This window comes from Arvicola amphibius, chromosome 9 (genome assembly GCF_903992535.2).
Source record: "Arvicola amphibius chromosome 9, mArvAmp1.2, whole genome shotgun sequence".
Taxonomy (NCBI): domain Eukaryota; kingdom Metazoa; phylum Chordata; class Mammalia; order Rodentia; family Cricetidae; genus Arvicola; species Arvicola amphibius.
In genome coordinates this window covers 72,685,386-72,710,540 of record NC_052055.2, presented here as the reverse complement: position 1 = coordinate 72,710,540, position 25,155 = coordinate 72,685,386, and the positions used below count along the sequence as shown (strand labels likewise).

Genomic DNA, 25,155 nt, shown 5'->3' with positions numbered 1-25,155 from the left:
TAGCATAATTTTGGGTTGTTCAGAGACCCTGAAGCCATTCTATTAGTCTGTGGACTCACCATGGACCCCAAGTTATATATTCTTTGCTATAATGTTTAGGATCTATGCTATGATATCTTTGTATATAGTGTCTTACTAACAAGCCAGAAGTCAACTCAACTTTTCTGATAGCCCTTGGAGAATCAGATTGGCTTGAAATCCAAGTAGGGATTGAAATGTTTATGGCCATTAAAAAGGTCATACATCATTATCAGTCAGCATGCTTGAAAACTTCCTAAAGCTTACTTAGTTGATTAAACACTCTTTATTTTCTTTATGTTTCAAACCCCAATTATGATGTCAAAGAGCGCCCTTTGCAATGTCTTTGATGCTTTATGAGTATGTGTATAGTGTGCTTTCCATTAACATCAGACAAATTTGTTGTAACATTTCTAATTGAGGAAATTTACTGTGAACATAACAACCCAGTTTTTCCTTAGCATTCAAATGATTGCTTGCAACTCTCAGAAAACACCCCCAACATCCCCATCCTTCTTTCTTGGTTCTCCGGGGTGGCCAAGCTACCCTGGGCAACTACTCAACAACCACAGGCACTTTTCCCAGCTAAAGAACAGCTGAAAAAAATGCCCTATGTGTAGTGGGTTTCCTGGGCTCTCTGGGAGTCGGGAGCATGAATCTCTGAGAGAATCCTGACAGACTGTCAGTGTCTGCCCCAAGCTTTCTCCTGGCCTGACATCCACCTACCCTCCCTCCCCTGTGACTGGTAGTCAAAGTAGACATTTACAGAGACTGTCGCCCTTCCTGCCCTTTATTATCTGCTAGAACAGAGATAATTCCATGCTAAAACAGAATTCTCACTCATCAGCATTGCAAATCAGTAGTTAACATGAAGGATTGTGCCAAATATGGGCCAGAGGGGCATCTGGAGAATGATAGTGGCTGTGTTCAGAGAGGCTGAATGATTTGTAAAACAAACAAGCAAATAGATGAACAAGCACAGAGCCAAGTTAGTGTATTATACTGACTTCCAAATGAACCACCTAGAGAATTAAACCAACTCTCATGTGAATGCATGCATGTCGACATCGAAGTGTTGAAGGTATGGAAACTGGCGTGAAAGATCATTCTGAGAGGCAGCAAAAGCCCATTGTACAGGACTGGGAGTGGGTAGCTCCGGTGAAACTAAAAACACCAAAGAGAACTAATTGGAAGTTCCATTTTTAAAAACTGAAAGCTTAGGATTGTGTCCTGTTACAGACTACTGAGAATTATCAAAGACTAGTTCAAGATCTCGGCTGAAGAATGATAAATTAAAGAGATGCTCTTAGGAGATCCTGACATCAGTACTAGCGTAAGATGACTGGGTTCATCTTATCTGAGGGGGCATCATCCTTAAACACTGACCACATGAGGAACCGAGCTGGTTAAGCTTGGGTTCCTGACTCTAGACTAGCAAACGTAATAGCAATGGTTTTCTACATATTTTTCAGCATATGGTTTACACACATGTAGACATGATCCCTTGGAGCTATGTAAATATTCCAAAATAGTTTTTTTTTTAATTACAAACTCTGAAACAAAACTGATCCTAAGCATTTTGAGTGAAAGATACTCAATCAAAATTAGCTTTATTGCTTCTTGTTTGGTGGTGTCTCCAGACAGTCTGATCAAGGAAATACTGTTGAGACCGGTACCAGAATTTCAGCAAGGGGTTTGCAAAATCTAACATCATTTCTTTTACTATATTATAGAGAGTGGTTGATCCACAGAGTGCATGGTTAGTATATAAGAAAATGACTCATAAATCTTTAATATCTATAAATTCTTAAAAGCCAATATTGTTTGAAAATGTTTTGTTATGCCATTTAGGGACCTTTCGTTCACAAATAAGCACTGGGGAAACCAGAAATGCTGAACACACAGTATTATCTCTTTAGAGGAAGAACTGTGCAACCTCTTTCCTCCTAGAAGGCTGGTTAATAGCCTAGATGACTTGGCTATCTCTAGGGTCAGACCACACCTCTCCCCCCGCCCCCCAGGCATTTACCTGCCAGTGCAGGGACCTGTTTCCTAACTCCATTCTGTAGGATGCCATTCACCCAGTGGGCGCATGTGAAGGGGAGTTAAGGGGGAACTGTGGAAGAGCTTAAAAGCCTGTCTGTGATAACTGGCTCAAAGAAGTTAGAGAGTCATTGACCATAGAAAAAGAAGATACTGAAAGGACAGTTCTTCAAATGATTGAGATGAAATTAATAACAGGCTTGTAGTCCAAATAAATAAAAGAGCAATATTAAGAAAGGAAAGAGGACATTGCATATAGAACAGACTGGAAGACTCGGTGATCCTAAAATGATTTTGCGCTATGGGGAAAATGCTGGCAGTCACTAACACACACAGTGTCTAAAAGCCATCCATCCAGTATGGGGAGAGTTTAGAGACTCTTTTGGAGACTTGTAAACTTAAAATACAAGCAAACTTTCCATGTTATCCAGCAAAGTTAACAGATTTTTTTTAAGAGGCAGTGCATGTAGAATTTTTGTCTGAATAATTAGGTTAAAAATTATTATAAGTAGAATTTTAGGGGGAAGACATCCATTTCTATGGAGTAGATAAGAATAAATTTTTAAGCTATAAATGGTATTAAGTGTAAAGATAATGTATTGCTAGGAGGTCTGGTCCATTCATCTCAAAGCCATGTCTTTGTGCAGGGGTCCTGTTTGAAGTCCTGTCCAGACTCTCCTGAGAACACACCGCCTGCTACACCAACAGCTCCCTCTTCTGGATCTCAGTATTCTGGGAGAGCCGCATCTGGATCCCTGGGGAATGGCAGTACAGGACAAGACTCTAGTAAAAGCAAGCAGAGAAAGAGGAAAAAGGTTGGTAGGTTTTGTTGTGGTGGTTGTTGTTCGTTTTGGTGTTTTGGGTTTGGTTTGACTTTCTTCCTTTCTTTTTTGATAGAGAGTGGAGAGAAAAATTTTGGGTTTAGGGTTTTTTTATAGTTATGAAAAAGTGGCGTGTGTGTGTGTGTGTGTGTGTGTGTGTGTGTGTGTGTGTGTGTGTGTGTGTTTCTCACAGCTTAAAGCTTAAGAAGCAGCCAGCTTAGGTACCCACAATCAATGACCTCTAGTCAGACTTGAAACAACTTGGGTGCTGTTCACTAGTCTAGAGGCAGTGGGACCTAGGGAGATGAAACCCATAAATGAAGTGGACTAAAGTCTCATGCAATAGCCAACTTTATTCAAGCATCAGACAGGTTATAGCTGAGGGTTAAGAGGAGTCACATGAGTAAAGTGTCCAATCACAAGGGCAAGTCACAAGTGGTAGGTAAGCCACATAGGGCAAAATCTTGTTTTTCCATGAAGGCATATAAACAAGCAGTAGCCAGTTGCAGTGACTAATCTGAAGTGAACTCACTCCTATCCACTACACCTGGGAGGGGCACAAAGGCATAATCTAAGAACAATTCCATGTTTTTAAAGAAACAGAGGTCACAAGACTCTTGTCTTGGTTTCTTAGAATTTCTTACAAGCACTCAAATCTACTAACACATCTCCATTCTTGAACCATTTTACTATGCCAACATTTATTATATCCATCCAGTCATCTTTTACTATCCTGCAATCTCTCTCTCTCTTTCTCTCTTTCTCTTCCCTCCCACCTTCTACCCTCCCTATCTCTCTCTGTCTGCTGTTACCACTGGCTTTACTTTAACCATTCTAATGGATTTTTCACAGGTAAGGAATTAATATATGTAGGGAGAAGGTAGTACCAATTTGTAGGAGTTCTATACACATGCTAGGTAAAAGGTCTGTTGTTGCATGCTACTTTACGTGCGCTTCCTCAGTTTGTGACTTACCTTTTGATCAGCTCAGTGGTATCTCTTTGAAGATAGGGTTTCACTTTATAGCCCATACCGGTTTCATAATCGCACAGCCTCTGCTCTGAGTGCTAAAATGACAGGTGCGTGCCACTGCACATCCCCTTAATAGTGTCTTTAATTCAACCTACGTTGAATTTCTGATGAATTCTAATTTATCCTTTTCCTGTTTCTGGGTCATGATGATATTCTCATTTTCTTCTGTAGGCTTTATATTTTACATGTAGTTCTATTAATGTGGGCAAAGTAATTTGTGTAATATGTTGTATAAGCTGAGGCCACATTCAGGGTTTCTTTTTGGTTTTTGTTTTTGTTTTTGTTTTCTCTATGTTACAGCCCTTGCTGTCCTGAAACTCATTTTGTAGACCAGGCTGGCCTCGAACACACAGAGGTCAGCCTGTCTCTGCCTCCCAAGTGCTGGTATTAATGGTGTGTGCCGCCATAGCCTAGCTTTAGGGTATCTTTTTTTTTTTAATTATGCATGTGTAGGTTTTGCCTGCATGTATGTCTGTGTCATATGCATGTGGTGTCCTCAAAGGCCAGAAGAAGGTGACTGATCCCTAGGAACTGGAATTACAGACCTTTGTGAGCTGCTAGTGGGTGCTGAGAATCTAACCTGGGTAGGAAGAGCATTCAGTGCTCTAACTGCTGGGCCATCTCTCCAGCACCAACACACTCAGTTTTTATAGACTGATTTCTAGTCACTTCGGAAATATAGCAGTGTGAAAGATACTTCAGTATGGAATTTTAGGTTGATAGTTTTGTCTTTCAGTATTTAAATTATGCCATTTCTCTGTTTTCTGGCATCCATTGTTGTACATTTTAAATCAGCAAATGTATATCATTGTTTTCATGGGCTGCACACTTCTCTGCGTACTTTCCAGAGTATGAGAAAATGAGTTGTGATTAGCCTCATAGTTGTGCATATGTTAAATAATTCTTCATACATTTGGGAACTCCAGGAATTTAAACACTTTCTTCATCTTATTAAAACTATTACATTTGGGGTATTTCACTGTCCAGGTTTTCTATTCTATGTCTGATTTCTCCTAAATTGGAAATTATTTGTACCAGAATTAATAATTTTTCATTTTAAGATAATAATTATTTCTTTCCATATATCCATACACAACTTTCTGTAGTCGGCCACTTGTTTATCTTGTCATTTTCTCACTGAAAACTTCAGTTATGGTTGCATAATTGTATAATTCCTTACACAGAAAAATAATACATTTTCTCAGGGATAGGGAACTGTCAGATAAGAGGAATAAATTACAAGAGACAGTTTCTACAGCAAATTGGCTATGGTTAAAGATTCTTGAATAATTTAAAATGTAAAAGTTACATGGTCACCAAAAGACAATAACAATAATAATTAATAATAGTAGAGCAGCATAAATTGTTTAATCTACCTTTACATTCCATAATGTGTATATATTTCACTGTATTGTCTCATGTGATAAAAACATATAGTGTAATTTCAGTAAAAACAGTGGATAAAATACAAATAAAATAATTAAGCCTCTAATATACATTCTAAGCTTTGTGTAATAGAAATAAAAAAAATGGATGTTTAGCCATCTCTGGCTTACTCCTTGTCTTCCTCCTATTATTAATGGGGTAAAATTGGAAACGTTAAGAACAGATGATATTTAAAATATTTGAACTTTTGTGACTGGGCATGGTGGTGCACACCTTTAATCCTAGCACTTGGGAGGCAGAGGCAAGCGGATATCTGTGAGTTTTAGGCCATCTTGGTCTTCAGAGTTCCAGGATAGGTAGGGCTGTTACACAGAGAAACTCTGTCTCAAAATAAATAAGTAAATAAATTAAAAATAAAAAAGTTGAATTTTTAAATTTAGTGATTCCTTTTTATCTTTACCTTGATTAACTTCCAGGTTCAATATCTGGAATTAAAGTTTAACTTCTCATATTTATATAGGACTACCAATCTAACAGCTTCCTTAACCCCTGAGATGAGAAAAGTTGCTTTGCTTTGAGCCAAAATATATCCACCTTGGCCTCAGATCTCGGGAGGGTGAAGCCCTGAGAAGGTCTCCTGCACAGTACCAGGGAAAGCACCCCTGTTCACATTATACAGATTACATGTTAGTGAGCTGGCCCATGAACCATGGATCTTTCTTTGGAAAGTCTTCAAACTTAGCCTGAGATCTAATCCACCTTTGGGAGAGAATAAGAAAAAGTCTGAGATTCAAGGTCCTGAAACCATGAATTATTCTAAGTAAGAGAACGACTGAGAAACACTCCTTTGTCCAGATTTTTACAACTTAGAAGAATCAGAACCGGTATAAACATGGCTAGAATTCAGGGTCAACAGAAGTTTCTATCTATTAATAATTTCTATCTACCACCCTTGAGAGTTCAAACTGCTAAGAGATTTGTGCAATAACTAACAAAGACCAACAGAGGCAAGAGTCAGTTCAGGAATGTGGAAGACTCCGTCTGATGCGTGAGCATCCACTGTTTGACATCAGTCCGTGGATGAAGAAACATGACATGAGAACACGGAGTATGTGTGCAGCTGAGAGGAAGAGGAACTGAAATGTGGACTTTACCAAGTCACCGAAGGAAAGGCAGCCATAGTGTTGAGCACAGACACTTCTGCTAATGTAGGCAACAGGACGCTATATTCTGTCAAAGTATGTTGATTTTACTTTTGAAAATTTAAACAATACCTAAAATGTGGGGCTAATGAGAATGGAAAAAATGAATTGGTAAATCTAATGCTCCTTGAGGTATATATACAATTCATGGAAACAAAGAACAAATACCTTTAGTGTTAATTTTTTCTAAACAACTTTGAAGATTAGAAAATACCAGAATCACTACTAAATTAATATTTCTAAATGTGGAATATTTCTTTAATTTGAAAAGATTCTAAACACCTTGATAAGGGACTGCTTATTGACATAAGGTGTTTGTTGAGATGAAAAATATTACTAGTAATATAAACTTTTAAATTACAAATCTCTCTTCTGATGAACTTGGTGGACAAACCAAGAAAATGTAGAAGTGCCCGTGGTAACTTCATTCATGTTAATGCTAGCAGTTACTAATAATGGCAGACGAGTATGAACTTGGCAAAATGGAAAATTGAATGTCATTTTCATGAAAAAAAAAAGTATGTATTTAACTTTTATAAAGGTGAAGTTAACTTTATTTTTTAAAACGATGTGTCTCCCGGTGTGTCTTGTCTCCATATTCACAATCAGAAGGGCTGGAGATGGCTCAGTATGTAAGAGCACTGGCTGGTCTTGCAGAGTACATAGCAGATAACAGCCCTCTGCTACTCTAGTTTCAGGGCATCTGATGCTTCTTCTAGCCTCTGCTGGCACTGCATGCTTGTGATGCAGATATATAGGCAAGCGAAACACCTATACAAGTAAAATGAAAATTAGTAAATCTTTTAAAAAATGAACAAGCAGAGGTCATTTCTAGTTTATTATTCTACCATAGTCCATTCAGGTTACTTCAGTAAAATGCTATAACTTGTGTGATTTACCAACAAGAAATTTGTTTCTCGCATTCCAAAGACTAGGGAGTCCAAAGTTAAGATGCTGGCAAATTCATTGGTTAGTGAATGTCTGCATATAATTTCCTGCATAAAGTCATCTAGCCTCACATAGGAGTAAGAGTGAGGGTCTGCCCTCATAATTGTATCACCTCCTAAAGCCCTTGGACATTAAGATCTGAACATAGGATGTAGTGAGAGCTGCGGGAAGGCCTGCTTTTCATCCCGCCCTGCTCCCGCACGGCTAGCTTTACACCCGAAATAACAACACACAAACTGTATTCATTTAAACACTGCCTGGCCCATTAGCTTCAGCCTTTTACTGGCTAACTCTCACATTTTGATTAACCCATTTCTAATAATCTGTATAGTACCACGAAGTGGTGTCTTGCCGGGAAAGATTCAGCATGTCTGACCTGGTGGCTGGCTTCATGGCGACTCTCTCAGAGGAGAGGCATGGCATCTGACTGAGCCATCTGCCTCACTTTCTTCTTCCTGTTCTGTCTACTCCACCCACCTGTGCTCTAACCTATCAGGCCAAGCAGTTTCTTTATTAATTAACCAATGAAATTATCAGATAGATAGAAGACACACCTACATCATCTCCCCTTTTTCTGTTTAAACAAAAAAGGCAGGCTTTCACTTTAACATAGCAAAATTACATATAACAAAACAGTTATCAAGTAAGAATTACAGTTACAATATTTATATCTATTTTATCTTTTTATCATAACAAAAGAAAACAACTATAATCTCTCTATTCTTCAACTCCATCAAAGACTCCAGAAGGATATAATATTACCTGAGTAAATGAGAAGTAAGCAACTTACAAAACTCTAGAAATCACAGAGACATCTCGCTGCCTGGACAGTCACCCAAAGTTCCTCTGTACTGTTGGGGCATCCATCTTCAGCCTACAGGCCCATAGTTTCCAGCAGATGTTTCCATGAAGCAGGAAATTTCAAAGGCAGTTCAGTCAGTATCTGCTGTGTCCTGCAGAATGTGTCGCAGACTCTTTCATGAATCAGGAACCCCGAAAGATCATCTCACCTTTAGGCAAGTTCAGCAGTCCTCTCTCTGAGGGTTCTCTGTGTCCAGTTTATGCAATAGTCCAGGCAAGAGCAGTTTCTTGCCCAAATGGCTATCAAACTCCATAAGGAGCCTCTTTGATGCCCATCTTCCTCTTGAAGTAGCTGGTGCTGCCAGGAGCAGACATGTCTCATTGTCATGAAAAGCCCTAAGTTATTAAAACATTTAAAATGCCATATCCTGTAGTCTTTGAAAGATATGAAGAATGCCTATTTAACTGAAATATATCTCTCTATATATAGAAAATCTAACATGACTACAAGCTTGACTATTATCAGTGATTATCCATTAACAACCTATATTTCCTGATTATACATTACATTTTTAAATGAACTACACAATCACAATACCTTAATCAAGATCAGAAATACATATACATATAACAAAATTGACCTTAAATTTAAATCATTAAAGCAAAATACATATCAATGCAAATTATTCATATCTACATCATATCCCCCCTTAAATGTAAAAGAACACTTATAAACAATATTTGGGAATATGGGCGCAGTTATTTCTCTCCAAACTGCTTCCTGCTGAATGGGGCACTGTTAATCAGATCTTTCATGGTGTAACCTGTGTGCTAGGTTCCTCTCAGTCGGCAGTTGAGCAAAGTAATTTTTTGAGGGTATTCATAGCAACCTTTCAGGAGGGCGTGGTCTATCATACCATATTGGGATAGAAGCAATCCATAGGGTCTCATTTTCTGTAAAAACAAAAGAAGAAACTCCTTTCCAAAGCATCATGTCCTTAGATCCAAATTTTAAAGTCAAGGTATTTTCAAAATATCTATCTTGGATATCAGCAGCATTTGTAAACAAATATCTTTTAGCAGCTGTTGCTCCTTCCTCAGCATTCAAACAATTCAAAGAGAGCAAAATAGCATACAGTATCAAGAGTCTCTGTGTATTTTCCATCTTTATGCGGCTTTACTTAACCTCTATTTTGTTTATTTTTACTTTTACTTTTTTTTTTTTTTTTTTTTTTTTTTTTTTTTTTTTTTTTTTTGGTTTTTCGAGACAGGGTTTCCCTGTAGTTCCTAGAGCCTGTCCTGGAATACTTTTACTTTTTTGAGACAGGTTCTCTGTATATCTTTGTCCTGAAATAACTCTGTAGACCAGGCTGTCCTTGAACTCAGAGATCCGTCCTGTCTCTGCCTCCCAGACACTGGGATTAAAGGTGTGTGCTACCACACCTTGAAGTCACAGAGGTCTATCTGCCCCTGCCTTCCAGGCATTGAGATTAAAGGTGTGTGCTATCACACCTTGAAGTCACAGAGGTCAATCCACCTCTGCCCCTCGAAGTCACAGAGGTCAATCTACCTCTGCCTCCCAAGTGTTGGGATTAAAGGTGTGTAGCACCACACCCAAACTACTCTTTCTTTTTTTTTTTTACTTTAAGAACTTTAACTTTTAGCCTGCATATACTTTTTAACACACTGTAAATCATTTAGAGGTTTTTTTTCTTTGAATCTCTCTTTACTGTATATCTCTCTTTTTCTAACTATATGAGTCTAAGGAGAGGATTAAAGCCATGGCTTTCACGGCTGGATCCAGCCCATTCCTTAGCTTTCCAGCCTCTTGGCGGAGGTACCCACAGGAGCCATGTTTATTGCCACAACTCTATGGCATTTCAAGGTCCTTGCCAGCAAACAAGCTGCAGCATTCTGCTCACAGCCCAGAGTCTGTCGGACCACCTGCCTGAAAGAGTCAGAGTTTGCCCTGGCAGGACAGCCCAGAAAGCCAGCATTTTAAAACGGCACAGCTTTTTTCCTGCTACTGCTGAAAACTGAAAAGCATGCAGTCAGCTTTTCATCAACACTGTTTAAGTGTTCTGTGGCAGGACCTCTTAAAAAAGGTGCAGGGTTTTGCAGCTAAAGCTGAGTCAGGAAGCCTCTCTTAGACGAGAGCGCTTGCTTGCCTCTAGCAAACAGAACAGACCCGAGAAATTGCTGCCACCAAGAAAACATGCTTTACTCTAATTTTTCCCAAGCTTTCTCAGGCTTTCTGTAGATTCAGTTATCCACGTGGGTGCCAAAATGAAGGGGCGTGGTTGATCGGCAGTTTGATTAACCAGACTAGCTTTAATATATAATATTCAGCTTTAATAAAGGAAAGAAAAGGGAACTTACAAATCCAAGGTTCCAGTGAGGAGCAGAAAACAAAGAGAAGGTGGGCCGCACACCCGCAAGATTTTATAAGTAAATATTAGCCTATATTACAAACAAGGTGATTGGCTGGGCTTCCCCTTCAGTAGGAATCTGGAGAAGACAGGTAGTTTCAGACCAGATAATCTGCTACTTCAGTTCCCCATCCCATCGGATTGCCATTACAAAGCTAAGAGATTTGGGGCAAAACCTTCTACAAACAATCAAATCTATTGACAAACTTAGCAAAAGTCTTATCTTTGCCTTGAGTTAAGAAATGAAAACTAATACAATTGCAAGGAGAAAACGATGAATTTAGGGGAGTTCCATAGAGGAATTGTACATAGGAAGGGCTTAGGACTTTATATTGTGCACAGGAAACTGACCTTGGTCTTCTTCACTTCCTCCTGGGTTCCTTCCAGAAGAGTTTCTCTTTGGATTTTAAGTTCAGCTCACTACTCACATACATTTCTACTAGTGGAGAGGATCCTGCCACCTCCTTGACAGGTATCGACTATAAAGACAGGTGTGCAAGTCACAGAGTAAGACGGACACACTAAAGAGACTTTGCCCACATCTGGGGACCTGATGGTTGTATTTTATTCATCTGTGTTCCTTCTAAGGGTGAAATGAAATGGACTGAGAATTGAGAAAGCACTCAGAGAAACAATGTATACCTTTTCATCATTGCCAAAGTGAAGGTTAAGATAACTTAATCCATGTTGATGTGGGTACAGAAGAGGTAGAGAAAGATCCTCCATGAGTTCTGATTTGGCTTATTTCAACACTTGTTATAACAAAATAGTCAAGAGCTGCTTTGTTTTATGCTTTCAGTCTTCCTTTAGGTTCAGCTTGGAAAACTAGCAGATATTCTCGTTTGGCAGGGATTTCCATTGTTTTACTCGTTTGTACGTAGACTGAAAGTGTATTTTCAAAGTTCAGGAAAGAATATCATGAAAAGTAAGTCTTCCTCTGACTCCTGTCTTCTAGCCAGCCACTTAGCCTGCTCGAGAGCTGTTACTTTATTCACTGAACCCTCATAGAGACAGTCCATGTTTAAATGGATAAGCAACATTTGTCTGTGGCTGTTCTGGAACTCGCTTTGTAGGCCCGGCTGACCTGGAACTCAGAGATCCTCCTGTCTCTGCCTCCAAGTGCTGGGTTTAAAGGTGTGAGATGTGTACCACTGCACCTGGCTTAGTCTTTCTTTTCAATAACCAGTAGCACAGGGCTGAGAGATTGAGTGCCTTGTCTTTTTTAGACAATGTATCTTAGGAATCACACTGTAAGAATCATCCCAGAAGGGACCATAATGGGTGTCATCTTTTCTGTTTCTTTGAATGATATGTTTTTATTTGCCCAGTCCTACTGGTAAGCATTTAGTTGTCAATCCAAATAGTACTGGATTAACTATTCATGTGTCTATTTATGAAATGTATCATTAGGAAAATTCTTAAAGGAAAAATTGCTGAGTCAGAGAGTCTGTGCCTTTTCATTTCAGTGAAATCGTCTAAAACTGTTATCCAAGAGGTTCTCCATGCAGAAGTATATTCCCTATGGGTAACCATGATGTCAGGCTTGTGACAGTTATCAGAACAACTGCAGTGTCTGTAGGCTCGAGAAAACAAATGACGCTAATTGGGTGCCTGAGTGGGTTCTAGAACACAATTACAATAGCATATAGGCGGAGTAGTTCTTTATCTATCAGTACAGTTTATGAACTGACATCTGGTGCCTACTGTGCTTTTAGTTGGCTTACTGTGTCGAGTAAGTGCTGATCCCATTTTTGATCCTTAAATAATAATCTGATCCCAGCAATAGCATTATAGCTTGTCACTGTAACTCTAAGTGCTTTGTATATTTCAAATCATTTATTTTCACAGCCAGCCTGTGAAGTACTTAGAATTATTATCCTAACTTACAGGTGAAAAAAATATCCAAGGCCCAGAGATATTGACAGGACCGGTAACAGATGGGCTCCAATCTGGACCCAAGGTCGCTGGGCCCAAGGCTGACCTTGCAGACCTGACTAGGACAGTTCACTGCCTCCTCTTAATGAACTGAGAATTCAAAGAGTATTTTAATTGTTTGAAGTTGTATCACACACATACATATATACACATATGTACATGTGTGTAGATGCACATATACATGTATATACATACATATATATAATTTCTTGAGTTTGTGCTAATGCTCTCCTTGCATATAATCTTTCTTATGTCTTTTTGTGATTTCAAATATGGCTTTCATATATGAGATAAAATAAGAAGGTTTTATTTTACTTCATCACAAGGACACCTAAATATTAGGAATCAAATTAAACAGTCTTCTAAGACAGTCCCCAATATGACAAACATATGGCCATTTTACATTTCTTCATTTTAATTCATGGCTCAAGTCATTTCAAAAATAAGTCCAAGAATCTCCCAAGAAACATTATAAACTTTTTTTGAAAAGAGCTTCCTGTGGGTCTTTCAACAAGCCCCTGTGACACTTTTCGCCGGCACACAAGTGGCTGTACGCTCCTACCTGACATGCAGGCTTGGGTGAAATATTGAAGGCATAAAAACTGCATTTGGTAGGTCTGCTCGGATGGGGTCATGGAAAAGTCATCTTTGATTTGTTAATGGAACTTTCTTTTTAGATGTAGTATATGGCAGCAGTGATGTGCGTCTTGAGGGGAAAATGGCCCATTCTATAAAGGTTTATTTTCATATTTTATACACTGTAGTCTGTTGTGTGTTTTTGATTTAGTAACAATTTATGTGTTTTTCTGTCCCAGAGCACCGCGGCCTGTGGTGTTGAGGCTCACAGCGATGCCATCCAGCCCTGCCACATCAGAGAAGCCATTCGACGCTACGGCCACAAGATTGGCCCTCTTTCCCCATTCACAGTACGTAATAACAGAGTTATAAAAAGTTATATTTATAATCTGAAAGAATCTTGATTTTCAAGTGGTCAAATGAAGAAGCGATGGAATTGTTGAAAGCAATTTGTGGTGGCTGTAATTTTGTTGTATAAAAGTAGCATAATTCTCTTGGGAAATAAAAGTTAGTCATTTTTGTCTCTTTTTGGAGGGGCAACTTTTTTCTACAAAATATTATTTTCTTTCAATTACATATTAAGCTTTTTGTTGGAGCTTATAGTTTCTATTTTTTCAAAGCTTCAGTTTACAAAACTTTTCGTCAAATTATATGTATCCAAATGTTGCTAGAAGCGTTTTGTATTTAGAGTTGGTTAGACTGGCACAGCCACTTCTATCAGATGTCCTTCTCCTAAACATACTTTGAGTTGGAAGAAGAAGAAATGATTTCTGTTCTGGCTTTGAACAGGGCTCAACTGCAGACAGGCTTTCACATCTTTAAATGATTTGAAAGCTTATAATCAGGGCTTGTTTTTAATGGAGAACTGAAGACTTGATATTTCAGCGGCCTTAGGAGTGAGTGTGTGTTTGTGTGTGCGTTCTAATTGAATGCTCATCTTATAGCCCTTGCCTATATTTTTATTTATCTTAATTGAAATTTCCCCAACTCCTTCTGCTTCCAACAAATAGGGTTTGACCTTCAGAAAGGAGACTCAATTTGCATAACCAACAAACAATAAAACTTAACTTTCTGTACATTAATTTTGTGGATACTTCATATTGACTTGCAGTGCAGAATATGCAAGACAATATCTGATTAATAAACAAATGAATAAATAAGGCAGACACAGCATACATTTCTACCTAAGTACAACTTACTAGCTTTTAGTCTAGGGGTAATTTCTTCTAAATTATATCATGTCCTTTTTTTTTCTTGTGTCTAAAGATTTTAATTCTGTATTATAATTAGTAACTGAAAATTATGTGAATTCTCAATGTGGCAGCAAAATACATTTAGAAATGTCTCCTGAAGTCCTGTAACATTGACCATCATTTTGGTATTTAAAATCTTTCCTATAATTGTTTATGTTTGATGTTGAGTATTAGATCCAGGGCCTCACACACATGCTAAGCATACATTCAATCATTGAGCCAGAACATGATTTTAATTCTGTTGATTATAGTCACAGCACCAACCTCTGAATATTTTTAAGGTCACATAATGAAAAAGAAAAAAATAAATAAAATTGAGTGTCTTTTTTAAACAGGATTAGTTTAAGCAATATGGCAAAAGAAAAACAGAACTCCAAAATGTGAAATTTTGAAAGTAACAATTTTAAAATCAACTCAGATAGAAAGAACTATCCTTTAATAAGGGATTGAAAATATAAACGTATCAACTCCTAGAAAAAAGCTAAACAATGCCTGGTGAGGTGGAAAGAAAAGATGATAGCCACATGCCAAAGATCCAGATGCACTTGACGGGCAACAAGAGGAAACACGATTTGTGAGAAGATCCTAAAATAGTACCTGAAAGTCATGAACAAAACTTAAAAAAGAAAAACATACCTACTGCAAAGGGGAGCTCATGACTGTTCCAGGCCATCAAAGGCAGTAGTACTGCTTCCTTTACTCATGGAACTCTCTGGTGTCAATAATGAGGCAATTGCTGGAGGATCCTCTCAGTTGATGACGAAATCACGTGTGTGAGTTGATGGCCTCAGGAAAGTGGATGTGGGTAGGACTGCTGAGAGCTCACGGAACCCTGGCAGAGAGAACGGCTCTGCTTCTTGCTGTCTGACCTTGCACAGGCCGCTTCATGTCCTCTAAAGCCCAGGGATCTCGATGCCAGTGACACTGGAGCTGCTGCTCCGAGGGTGACGTCTGCCAGGGAGTCTGGGAGCCGCTGCAGCCCTCAGCCGCTCTACTCCTTTATTTCTCTTCCTTTCACATTCTCTCTTAGAATAATTTGAAATTGAACACAGTATTGACCATAGTAAATTTCTGATTTCAATTGTATTTGACCTAAAGAACCTACAATTTCACATAATTTGACCTAGTAAATTATAAAACTGAGATTTTATCTTCTCTCATCCCATTCAGAATGAAAAGCAATGATATTAAAAATAGCATATTTATTTGGAGAACATTTAGTTTTAAACCAGTTTTATATGCTAAATGTGCCATGTTAATTATTTTCTGGGAATCAGTAGGATATACATATCCAAAGAATATAATATATGTGTGTGTGTCCTTTTCTTCAGTCAATAATGATTTAGAACTCCCAGAAAATTTATTGAGAAAAAATTGACTTTCCATAAAAAAATTTTAAGTTTCTACCCAACTTCTCCTTGTTATTTACATTTGTAAAATATTTGCATATTTAGAGGTAATTGAACATTCAGACAAATCTAATGTCCTCGGGTGTTGATATTCATTTGTGTAAAATTCTAAGTCAAAATAGTCAAAGTGGGGCTAGGAGGCTGGCTCAGTTAATAATGCACGCATTATGCAAGCAAAAGGACCTGAATCAACTCTCCAGCACCCACATGAAAATCTGGGTGTATCGGCAGACACCTATAATCCCAGTGCTAGAGAGCCATAGACAGGAGGGGGAGCTTGCCAGCCAGCCTGGTGTAGCTGAATCTACAAATGCCAGGTTCAGTCAGAGACCCGGTCTTAATACATAAGGCAAGGAACAATAGAGAAAGACATCTGAAATGAACCTCTGGGCCTGCACATACTTGCACAACTACATATGTTGACATGTATACTTATGAACACAGACACACATAAATAGCCCAGTGTCACATGCCATGTAACTTTTTCTTTAAAACTGCAGTGGGAGGAGTTGCTACACGGGATTTTCCATCCCTACCTATTAACCTAGGATGTATGGACATCTCTCAGTAACTAGTAATATTAGACTATACCATCCTAAGATCCGCTATATATGTATGTATATATACAAATATATATATGAGTGTGTGTCACAGGTGTGTGTGAATGTGCATGTGAATGAGTGCATGTGTGTGCACATGCATACATATGTGCATGCTTACATGCATCATGGTAACAAGATAGAATATGCTTGCAACCATCAAAGGATGAACTCCATCATGTACTTGCAAGGTGTCTCAGGGAATACTGAAAGCCTTTCTCTAGGTCCACACTCTCAAGCTCTAACAAGCTGTAAGAAGCCTTGATTCTACCTCAGCAGTTAAGACAGCTAAAAGGGTTTTCTTCTAGGGACGCACTTGGTTATTTAGGCTAATAACCATGCTTATGTGCAGAATTTATTCTCTCATACTCTAGCTCCATAGACAGTTACCTGATCCTATGCAAGCTCAGGGAGTTAATGCATTTTTCTACGTGACTATCAGGAGAAGCTAAAACAGATGTAGGCATTACACATGGGATTGTGTCGTCACACTCAGTGGACAGTCCCTGGTTTTCAGAGTTGCAGAGCTGGTTCCATATGAACCATTTTCAGTCTATCCCACTGTGAGCACAGCTTGAGCTTGAAGCTAGGTGGCCAGGGGCTATGTGGGTGCTGCAGGGGAGGGGCTATGTATAAGAGTGTCTACTGCAGCAGGCTACAATACCTTTGTAGGTGTTCACAGTGGGACTTACAGAGCTGGGTAACTGCATCTCCTATATCCAGAGCCTTCTACCTCAGGGTATTCTGTTCAGCAGTTGGAAGTGTGTACAATAGGATGGCCACAGTGCTGTGCTCAACATATATTTAAGGTCATATGCAAAGTAAAAAAAAAATGTACACGAAAAAAATCATTCCTTGTTTTCCTGGCTCGTGTTGTAATTATGATTTGATTTAAACCAAATCCCCTAGGCTGCGTGTGTGTGAACTGAACGTTCCACCCCCTTCACGAGCTCAAGCTGTGAGGAGAGAAAACTTAGAGCCCGTATGTCAGTCAGATGTGAAGCCTCTGCTCGGCAACTGGGCAGGCTTTCCTACTGGTTGGAGTCACTTGCTGCTCTGGGCATGGACCCAGTCTGTGGAGTAGGCTCCAGGTCTGGAAAGATTTCAACTGATTAGTTGACAGAGGTCGTGAGGGAGCTCCATGTCAGGCTCTGAATTTGCCCAGGTGCATTCAAGGTGATAGTTGGACCCCCTGCCCCTGGGGAAGTACTATGGAGGGAGGTTTTGAGTTCCTTCTCTGGCTCCTGAAGTTCACAGCCTCGCCTACAGGTTGCCGTCAATTCCAATTTAAACACTTATACAGACTTCAGGGTTTCCAGTGGGGAAGTAGAAAAAACTCCGTTTCTGGCTTTGACTCATTCTGCATTCCTGGTCCAACCCCAACACCTGTGATCGCATTCAAGACTAATTAGGTAAGCACTTAATAAGTAAATACATATAGCTGACAAACTTCCTCATCCAAGCAGGCTGTCCGTGAAGAGGAGGGGAGGAAACGGGAACAAAACAGAGAAAGCAAACCAGCGTTCAGTCTGTATTGAGCTTCTCTCAGAAGCCATTGTCTAGTAAAGGCAGTGTGATGGGCTCACCTTGCACTGAACTCCCTTCACTTCAGTGTTGATGGTTAGGCAGATGATGTCCGACATCCGCACAGTGCATTCACAAGTGACAAAATAAAAAAAAAAATGAGGCAAAGCCATTCTGTACACTGCTATGAGTTTACTTTGTCACTTACCAGAACTGGAACAATTCAACACTGTACCTTCCTGACGGAACACAGCTCATTTCATGTATCTTTAAAGCGTAGCACTTGCTATCTGAGTATAAGGGCTGTCACCTTGCACTATTAGAGCAGGTACTTCTACTGAACAACACAGTGGAAGGATCAGTGTTAGCATCCTCCATATCCTGAGCTTCCTTATAGCTCGGTATCTCCAATTGATTCAGTAAATATTTGCTGCAAATTTTGTTAAAAACATGTATGTTAAAAACGTGTATGTTAAAAAGTGGTACCCAGGTGTCCCTGTTTGCTGCTGAGAGCGAAAGGCAGACAGCCTATCTCAGAATCAGAAGAAAAGAGTGCTCAGTCTGCCAAGCCCAGGAGCTTTTGGAGGGTCATTTACATATGAACCAAATTTACCAGAAAAAGACAAATGAGTGGCAGTTTTTAAAAGGCAGGAAGAACAGAAATCAGGTGGAAAAGAGTGAGCTGCAGGAAAGTAGCGTGGCTGCTATGGCAGATGTGAGAATCAGCTTTGACAGGAGTCTGGAGAAGGTGCTAAAGAAGCTTTGTTTGCTTGCTTGTTTGAGATAGAGTCTGAAGCTGGCCATAAACTTCTTATACAGCCAAGGGTGAATTTGAACTCCTGACCCTCCTGCCGCCTCCTCTCAAGTGCTGTGACTGCAGGTGTGCTAACAACCATGTCCAGTTGTGTGCTGCTGGGGATGAAACCCACGACTCCCACATGTTTGGTGAGCGCTCTATTGGTGAACTACATCTACAGCTCCAGGAAGATTCTAACCAAACCCGGTAACCTGGGCTTGCTAGATCTTATCTGGAAATTTTAGATAGCTGATGCCGTCAAGGAGATATTTTAGTGTTCTGATTTTTTTGTTTGTTTGTTTTGGTTTTTTTTGGGGGGGGGGTTGTTTTGTTTTTGTTTGTTTGTTTGTTTGGACAAGGAGTAGATTTGGACCTCTCTACATTAGAGAACATAATTCTGATGGTAATGGGGAGAGAGACTTGCCTGAAATAATGTGGTCAACACCAAAGAAGTGGCCACTGCGTCATGTTGCAGTAGGAAGCCATAAGAGTCTCTCCTTGGGTAGAGGTAATTCAAAGGAAGAAGACACATGCATTCAGGAACTGCATGGCACACAGAGTAACCACAGCAGCACTCTCAATGAGAGAACAAGGCGCGGCAAGTATGTAATGTGCGCCACCACACAATTAAAAATCTTCTCCAGATTAACGTTGGTGTTCAGCAGCTTGCTGAGATCTTGAATTTAAAGACTCACTCAATACAGAAACCGATTTTGGAGGATTCCCTGGGTGCTTGCTAAGGAGCATGAGCTGCACTGAATGCATAAGTGACCTGAACATCATAATGGAAAAGACAGTCCTGCTTTCTGTTTTATTTTATGGATATATTCATTTCTGACCCAAAATCCCTACATATTATGCTAGTTAAATTAACAAATTGACTTTCTAGTCCCCTGGTAACTCTGGTCATGTGTTGTGATGGTTGTGATCTAGCCAGGTTTTGAGTTTAGTATTGAAGGTGTGTGTACAGCGGCTTCCTGCTACTGTTCCTTCCACAGCATCCTCCCCCCAGCTGTCCTTAGTTACCTGTGTGAGTCTATTGTCCCAACCCCCAGCCCCCAAAAGAAACTCTAAAGGTAGCAATGGCAGCACTGACGGGAGTCTAGGTTTTCTAGAACTGTGGAGGACACACTAGCTTGTGCTTCTGGGTGGAGAGTGCTGCAGAGCTCGCCCTGAGCTCCGAGTCACCGCTCAGCGAGCACTTCTAGTCCTAAGGGGCTTCGTCTCGGTCTTAGATTTTTTTTTTCTTGCCCTTTCTGCTAAAAGTCCCTCCTTGAGATTTATGAAAGAAAACATTTCTTTCTGTGAAAGGGTTTTGTACACCCGCATCTGGAAGTGTTTATTTCAGTGGCATGTAAGCTATCTGTGGATTTAGTTAGCACCAGACCCCCTTTTGTGTACTTCTGCCTTAGAATTTTTATAAATGATCTTATTGAATTTGTGCCAGTGTGCACATGGCTTGGCTGATTGCTGCATATATCCTTTACCTGCCAGTCACCTTTGATTTATGTTCCTTCTGCTAAGCTTTTGCCTTCCAAAAATGGTGCCACTGAACTGTCCTCTAAATCATCTTATTGGTTAAATTACTCCAAGATGAGCTGGTATGTTTTCGGTTGCCTACAGACAGAAGAATTTATATTTTTCTGCCCATACCCACTTCTAGCAAAGCCACTTACAGAGGAGGATTGGACAGGCTATGTCATCGATCTCCTTATTCCAAATGAATACCATCTGAAACACTGTGCCAAGTTAAGAGCAAAGCGATAGAGAGAAGGGCTCTTTGGCATCCACGGCTGTTGGGAGCCCTTCTTTTGCAAACAGGGCTATGTCTTGAGCTGAATCTGATGGGGAGACATCTTTTCATTTCTCAGACAGAGGAAAACAAGGCCCTTCAAATTAAAATAAAATAAAGCAAGTTTTTATCAGAAAGATTGAGTTTTGAGAGTGTCAAACAGCTGTCTTGAGAGTTCCCTGGGACAGAGCAAGTAGCTTGAGGTGGCTGAAGGTGGCTGTTGGTGATGATTTTGAAGTATTTCCCATTTGTAAAGAGCCAGTTATTAAGTATCACAAAATGAAGCTGTGCTCTAAGCCCATTTTCTAAAAGTTCGTTGGTTATTGAACATGCATTTAAACTGATGTTGTAGCTTACAGGCTATACCACTGAGTTATCTTCAGTCCATGTACCTAAAAAGTTAGTTTGCTGGTAAGGAAAACAATTTATATACTAGAACTTGATGCCACCAGTGCAATTTTTTAAAATCTGTTTTAGGTACTCAAATGTCTCACTTCAGAAACCTTGCATCTGACTGCTCTTTTTTCCATTCTCTATGCTAGTAGAGGAACATTTTTAAATAAATTGTGATTATGCATAAAATGCAGTGGAAGCATTTAAAGTACTTTGACTCCACAAACCTCAGCATCCTAGTTCACAAACGATTGCAGGCAAAGAACAGAATGAGACTGGTTGGCAGTGGTCCCACCAAGCCTGGAGGTATTTATTCTAAAAGAACTCCCAGGTCTCATTTAAAGTCCTAGAAATTTATGTGGAGCGCCCGTGCTCTGCCCAGGTATAGCTGTCAGTCAAGCCTGCAGCAGGCTCTTCAGAAAGGCAACACCAGTAGGGCTTCTGTTGTTAGAAAATCAACACCAGAAGCATAAGCACTGGCTTCCCATTGAGATCTTAAAGATAGATGTAATGTTCGCATATGCACGTATGTATGCATATGAATTTAGTCTCAAAGAGATTATTCTAAACAAGCCAAAATTTTAATAATGTCATTTCATATAGATTACTGCTTCACATTCTATCGTCTTTAACGGGTTTTCAGTATTTTGAGTCAACTTGCTTTAGTATCAGTTTTATCATTTGTGAAAATTAACAAGCTATAGATAAATATTAGTAACAGTATTTGAAAGCTTCTAGCACAATCCCAATATGTAGAGCATACTAGAAAAAAATACCTATGAGCATTTCCCTTCAAAGTCATTGTCCTCCAGAAGTATAGATTATGTAATAGCTTGCCAGTGATGGGCTCCTGAGAACTGCGGAGGGAGACCCCAGATTGACCTCTGAGCGGGGATGGGGACCCAGACCCACTGGTTAGCTTTTTTATGACCTATAGGAAATTTTCTGTCTCTGTCTTTTTTTAGCATGTATAGACTGATGATAACTTGGTTAAGCCAAAAATGTACAGAGTGTTAAGATCTGTAAATGCTAGACTCCTTTTCTACTCCACATGTTTGCCTTTGTGTGGGCAAGCATGTCCATGCTGAGTAAAGTTTCACTTCCGGCAGTGGTGGCATTACTGACCACATGTGGGGAGCCAAGCTTAGAAGCAGAAAGGCTATGGTAAGAATATGAAAAGCTGCAGAAAACTGTGGGTTCCAAAAGTGACTGCCGGAAGCTTTTCCAGGAATGAGAGCTTTGAGGAGTTGGAAACATTAGGCTAAAAGGAAAATTTGAATGATGAAATGCATTGGCTTTAATTACAGGTTCCCAACTTGGGATGCAAAAGGCTCCTTATCTGAAAGCAGTTCCTACTGCTACTCTCACTGAATCTTGGGATTCTACTGGTAGAACATCATTGTCCAATCTTAAAATGCAATTTGTACCTGGGAAACTGTAATATTTCAAACAAGTAAAATCCAACAGAATTGTCTAATAATAATACTTAAGCTAGTAAGTAAGATGACCTTTAGTCGGCTGAGTTAGTCTGTTTCAAGAGGACCTGAAGTTCCTCAAGAAGGGTTTGGATACTACTCCAAATCTGAGAATGTCGTGAAATCTCTGCCATCGCGTACTTTCCTAGCGCCTGAAATTGAAGTGTTCTTGGGCTCCCTGGTGGAAAGAGAAATACTGTGCTGTTATGAGAACAAACGCTCTGAGGCCATTCCTAGTGTCAGCACACCATTTCTTGACTACTTAGTTGAGAGAATTCTGCCACTGTTAAGACAACACGAATCTAAGACAGTTTCTGGAGTGTTCGTACTTCCTTTACAAATCAAGGTCTAGAGAAATTCTCTTCTGAAGACTTAAGTTCTGTAGACCAGGTACTTTGTGGTAATGTGTTGTTTACAGGAACAAAACAGATTCCGTCCCCTACCTGATTGTCAGATTATGAACCATTTTCCCTCGAATCTAGTCCTAGTCTTTGACCAACTCAATCTCTCTAAAATATATTCCCTGGTCTGATCCAAGCCTGCCCTCAGTACGATAAAGGAAGTGCATCCAGTCATATGGTGCCTCTCTCTGGAGCAAACAACACTAGGCTTCATTTTGCTTACTTTGGATCCTAACACAAAAGACAAATAAATGGATATATAAGTTTACAAAGTGAGAGATAAAAAGAAAAAGCATCCAGTATCAGAATCCAGTTTTAAGCTCCCTGATTACTTTTAGGCCCCCAATTTGGCATGGCCTGTGTAAGTGGCAAGCCATTTTCAGATAACCACAGGACAACCAAAAGAATGACTGAATGCTCTGCCTAGCCATCTGTGGGTATCCTTGGGCGTGATAGCGGTTTAACAGTAAGATGTTCATGGTGAGCATGGTGAAGGAAAGGGACCAAGCCTCTGCTCCTCACCTTAGGCTGCAGTCTTAACTGAGTAGCACATGCCTGTCAGAGTGACTTCATACTCCGAACCCCATTCGCCACTAAGAACAGAGCTCCTTATGTTCAACCATAGGGAGGAACTGCGCTGTGAGGTTCCAAGGCTTCTAGATGAATCCTTAAACATCACTGAGGAGACTATTGTTTTGTAGGTGGTTGGTATTCATGGAATTGGAGAATACATATGAAATGTCTGATCTCCATGATTTTAACTTTATCACAAAACTTATTTCCATATTATTCTTGGGTGCATTTTTCTTCATATTCAAAGTGAACAAAGTGAAAGTAGTTTGGGTGAGAATATTGTTCTTTGTAGTATTATCAATTAAGTAATGCTTCATTCACGTGGCCATTTTATAAGCCATAAGTTTTAATTTTTTATTTTTTTTAACTATACATTTTTCTCTGCTCCACTCCCTTCCTTTCCTCTCCCCTTCTACCCTCTCCCATGGTCCCCATACTCCCAATTTACTCTGGAGATCTGTCTTTTTCTATTTCCCATGTAGATTAGATCCATGTAAGTCTCTCTCAGGGTCCTCATTGTTGTCTAAGTTCTCTAGGATTGTGAATTGTTGGCTGGTTTTCTTGGCTTTATGTCTAAAAGCCACTTATGAGTGAGTGCATAGGATGTTTGTCTTTCTGGATCTGGGTTACCTCACTCAATCTGATGTTTTCAATATCCATCCATTTGTGTACACATTTTAATATGCCATTGTTTTTTCTGCTGTGTAATACTCCATTGTGTAAATGTACCACATTTTCCGTATCCAGTCTTCAGTCGTGGGGCATTTAGGTTGCTTTCAGGTTCTGGCTATGACAAACAATGCTGCTATGAACATAGTTGAGCACATGTTTTTTGGTTCAACTATGTGCTCAACTATTGAGCATCCTTTGGGTATATACCCAAAAATGGTATTGCTGGGTCTTGAGGTAGGTTGTTTCCTAATTTTCTGAGAAATCACCATACTGACATCCAAAGGAGCTGTACTAGTTTACACTCCCATCAGCAATGGAAACTAAGAAGCTTCTGTAAAGCAAAGGACACAGTTAACAAGACAAAATGGCAGCCTACAGAATGGGAAAATATCTTCACCAACCCCACACTGGACAGAGGGCCAATCTCCATATTATACAAAGAACTCAAGAAACTTGACATCAAAAGAACAAATAACTCAATTTTAAAAAATGGGGTACAGACCTAAACAGAGAACTCTCAACAGAGTAATCTAAAATGGCTGAAAGACACTGAAGGAAATGCTTAACATCCTTAGCCATCAGAGAAATACAAATCAAAACAATTCTGAGATTCCATTTTACACCTGTAAGAATAGCCAAGATCAAAAGCACTGGTGACAACTTATGCTGGAGAGGACATGGGGTGAAGCCATAAGTTTTAAACTGAAAACATACAGTGGGAACAAGAGTTCTATTTAACTGTCACTCATTAAAGGCCCTGTTTTAAGTAGAAAACTGCACTGCACTGCGGTAAGAACCGAAGCAGCACAATCGTTCTTGAAGCTCTTGTTTGAAAAATTGTCAACACGAGAAAGCAGTCATTTGGCAAACAAAATTTGAAGAACACCTATTAGCAAAATGATTTTAATATTAACACATTCCTGTTATATATCACATAGACAACCCTATTTTTTCATAAAAGTGCCTTTGTTAATGGTATGCCCCTGTACAATTTCAGACACATTTTTATGATACATTTTTATGCATAGCCATCAATTAGGAGAAAAGTCTAGACATCTTGTTTTCAAACTCTTGGAAA

The 25,155-nt window shown here is 39.5% G+C and overlaps 1 protein-coding gene across 7 annotated transcripts in view; it reads left to right on the top strand.

Moving 5' to 3' along the window:
* Positions 1-25,155, top strand: part of Supt3h (SPT3 homolog, SAGA and STAGA complex component) — a 367,984-nt gene that overhangs the window by 282,161 nt on the left and 60,668 nt on the right. For all 7 annotated transcript variants that reach the window (XR_006020875.1, XM_038342156.2, XM_038342152.2 and 4 more), the window contains 2 exons: positions 2,709-2,876; positions 13,430-13,540. Coding sequence is in view for 6 of the 7 variants with exons in the window: in XM_038342156.2 (XP_038198084.1) it covers positions 2,709-2,876; positions 13,430-13,540 (279 nt within the window). In the remaining variant the exon portion in view is untranslated. The remainder of the gene's footprint in view (positions 1-2,708; positions 2,877-13,429; positions 13,541-25,155) is intronic.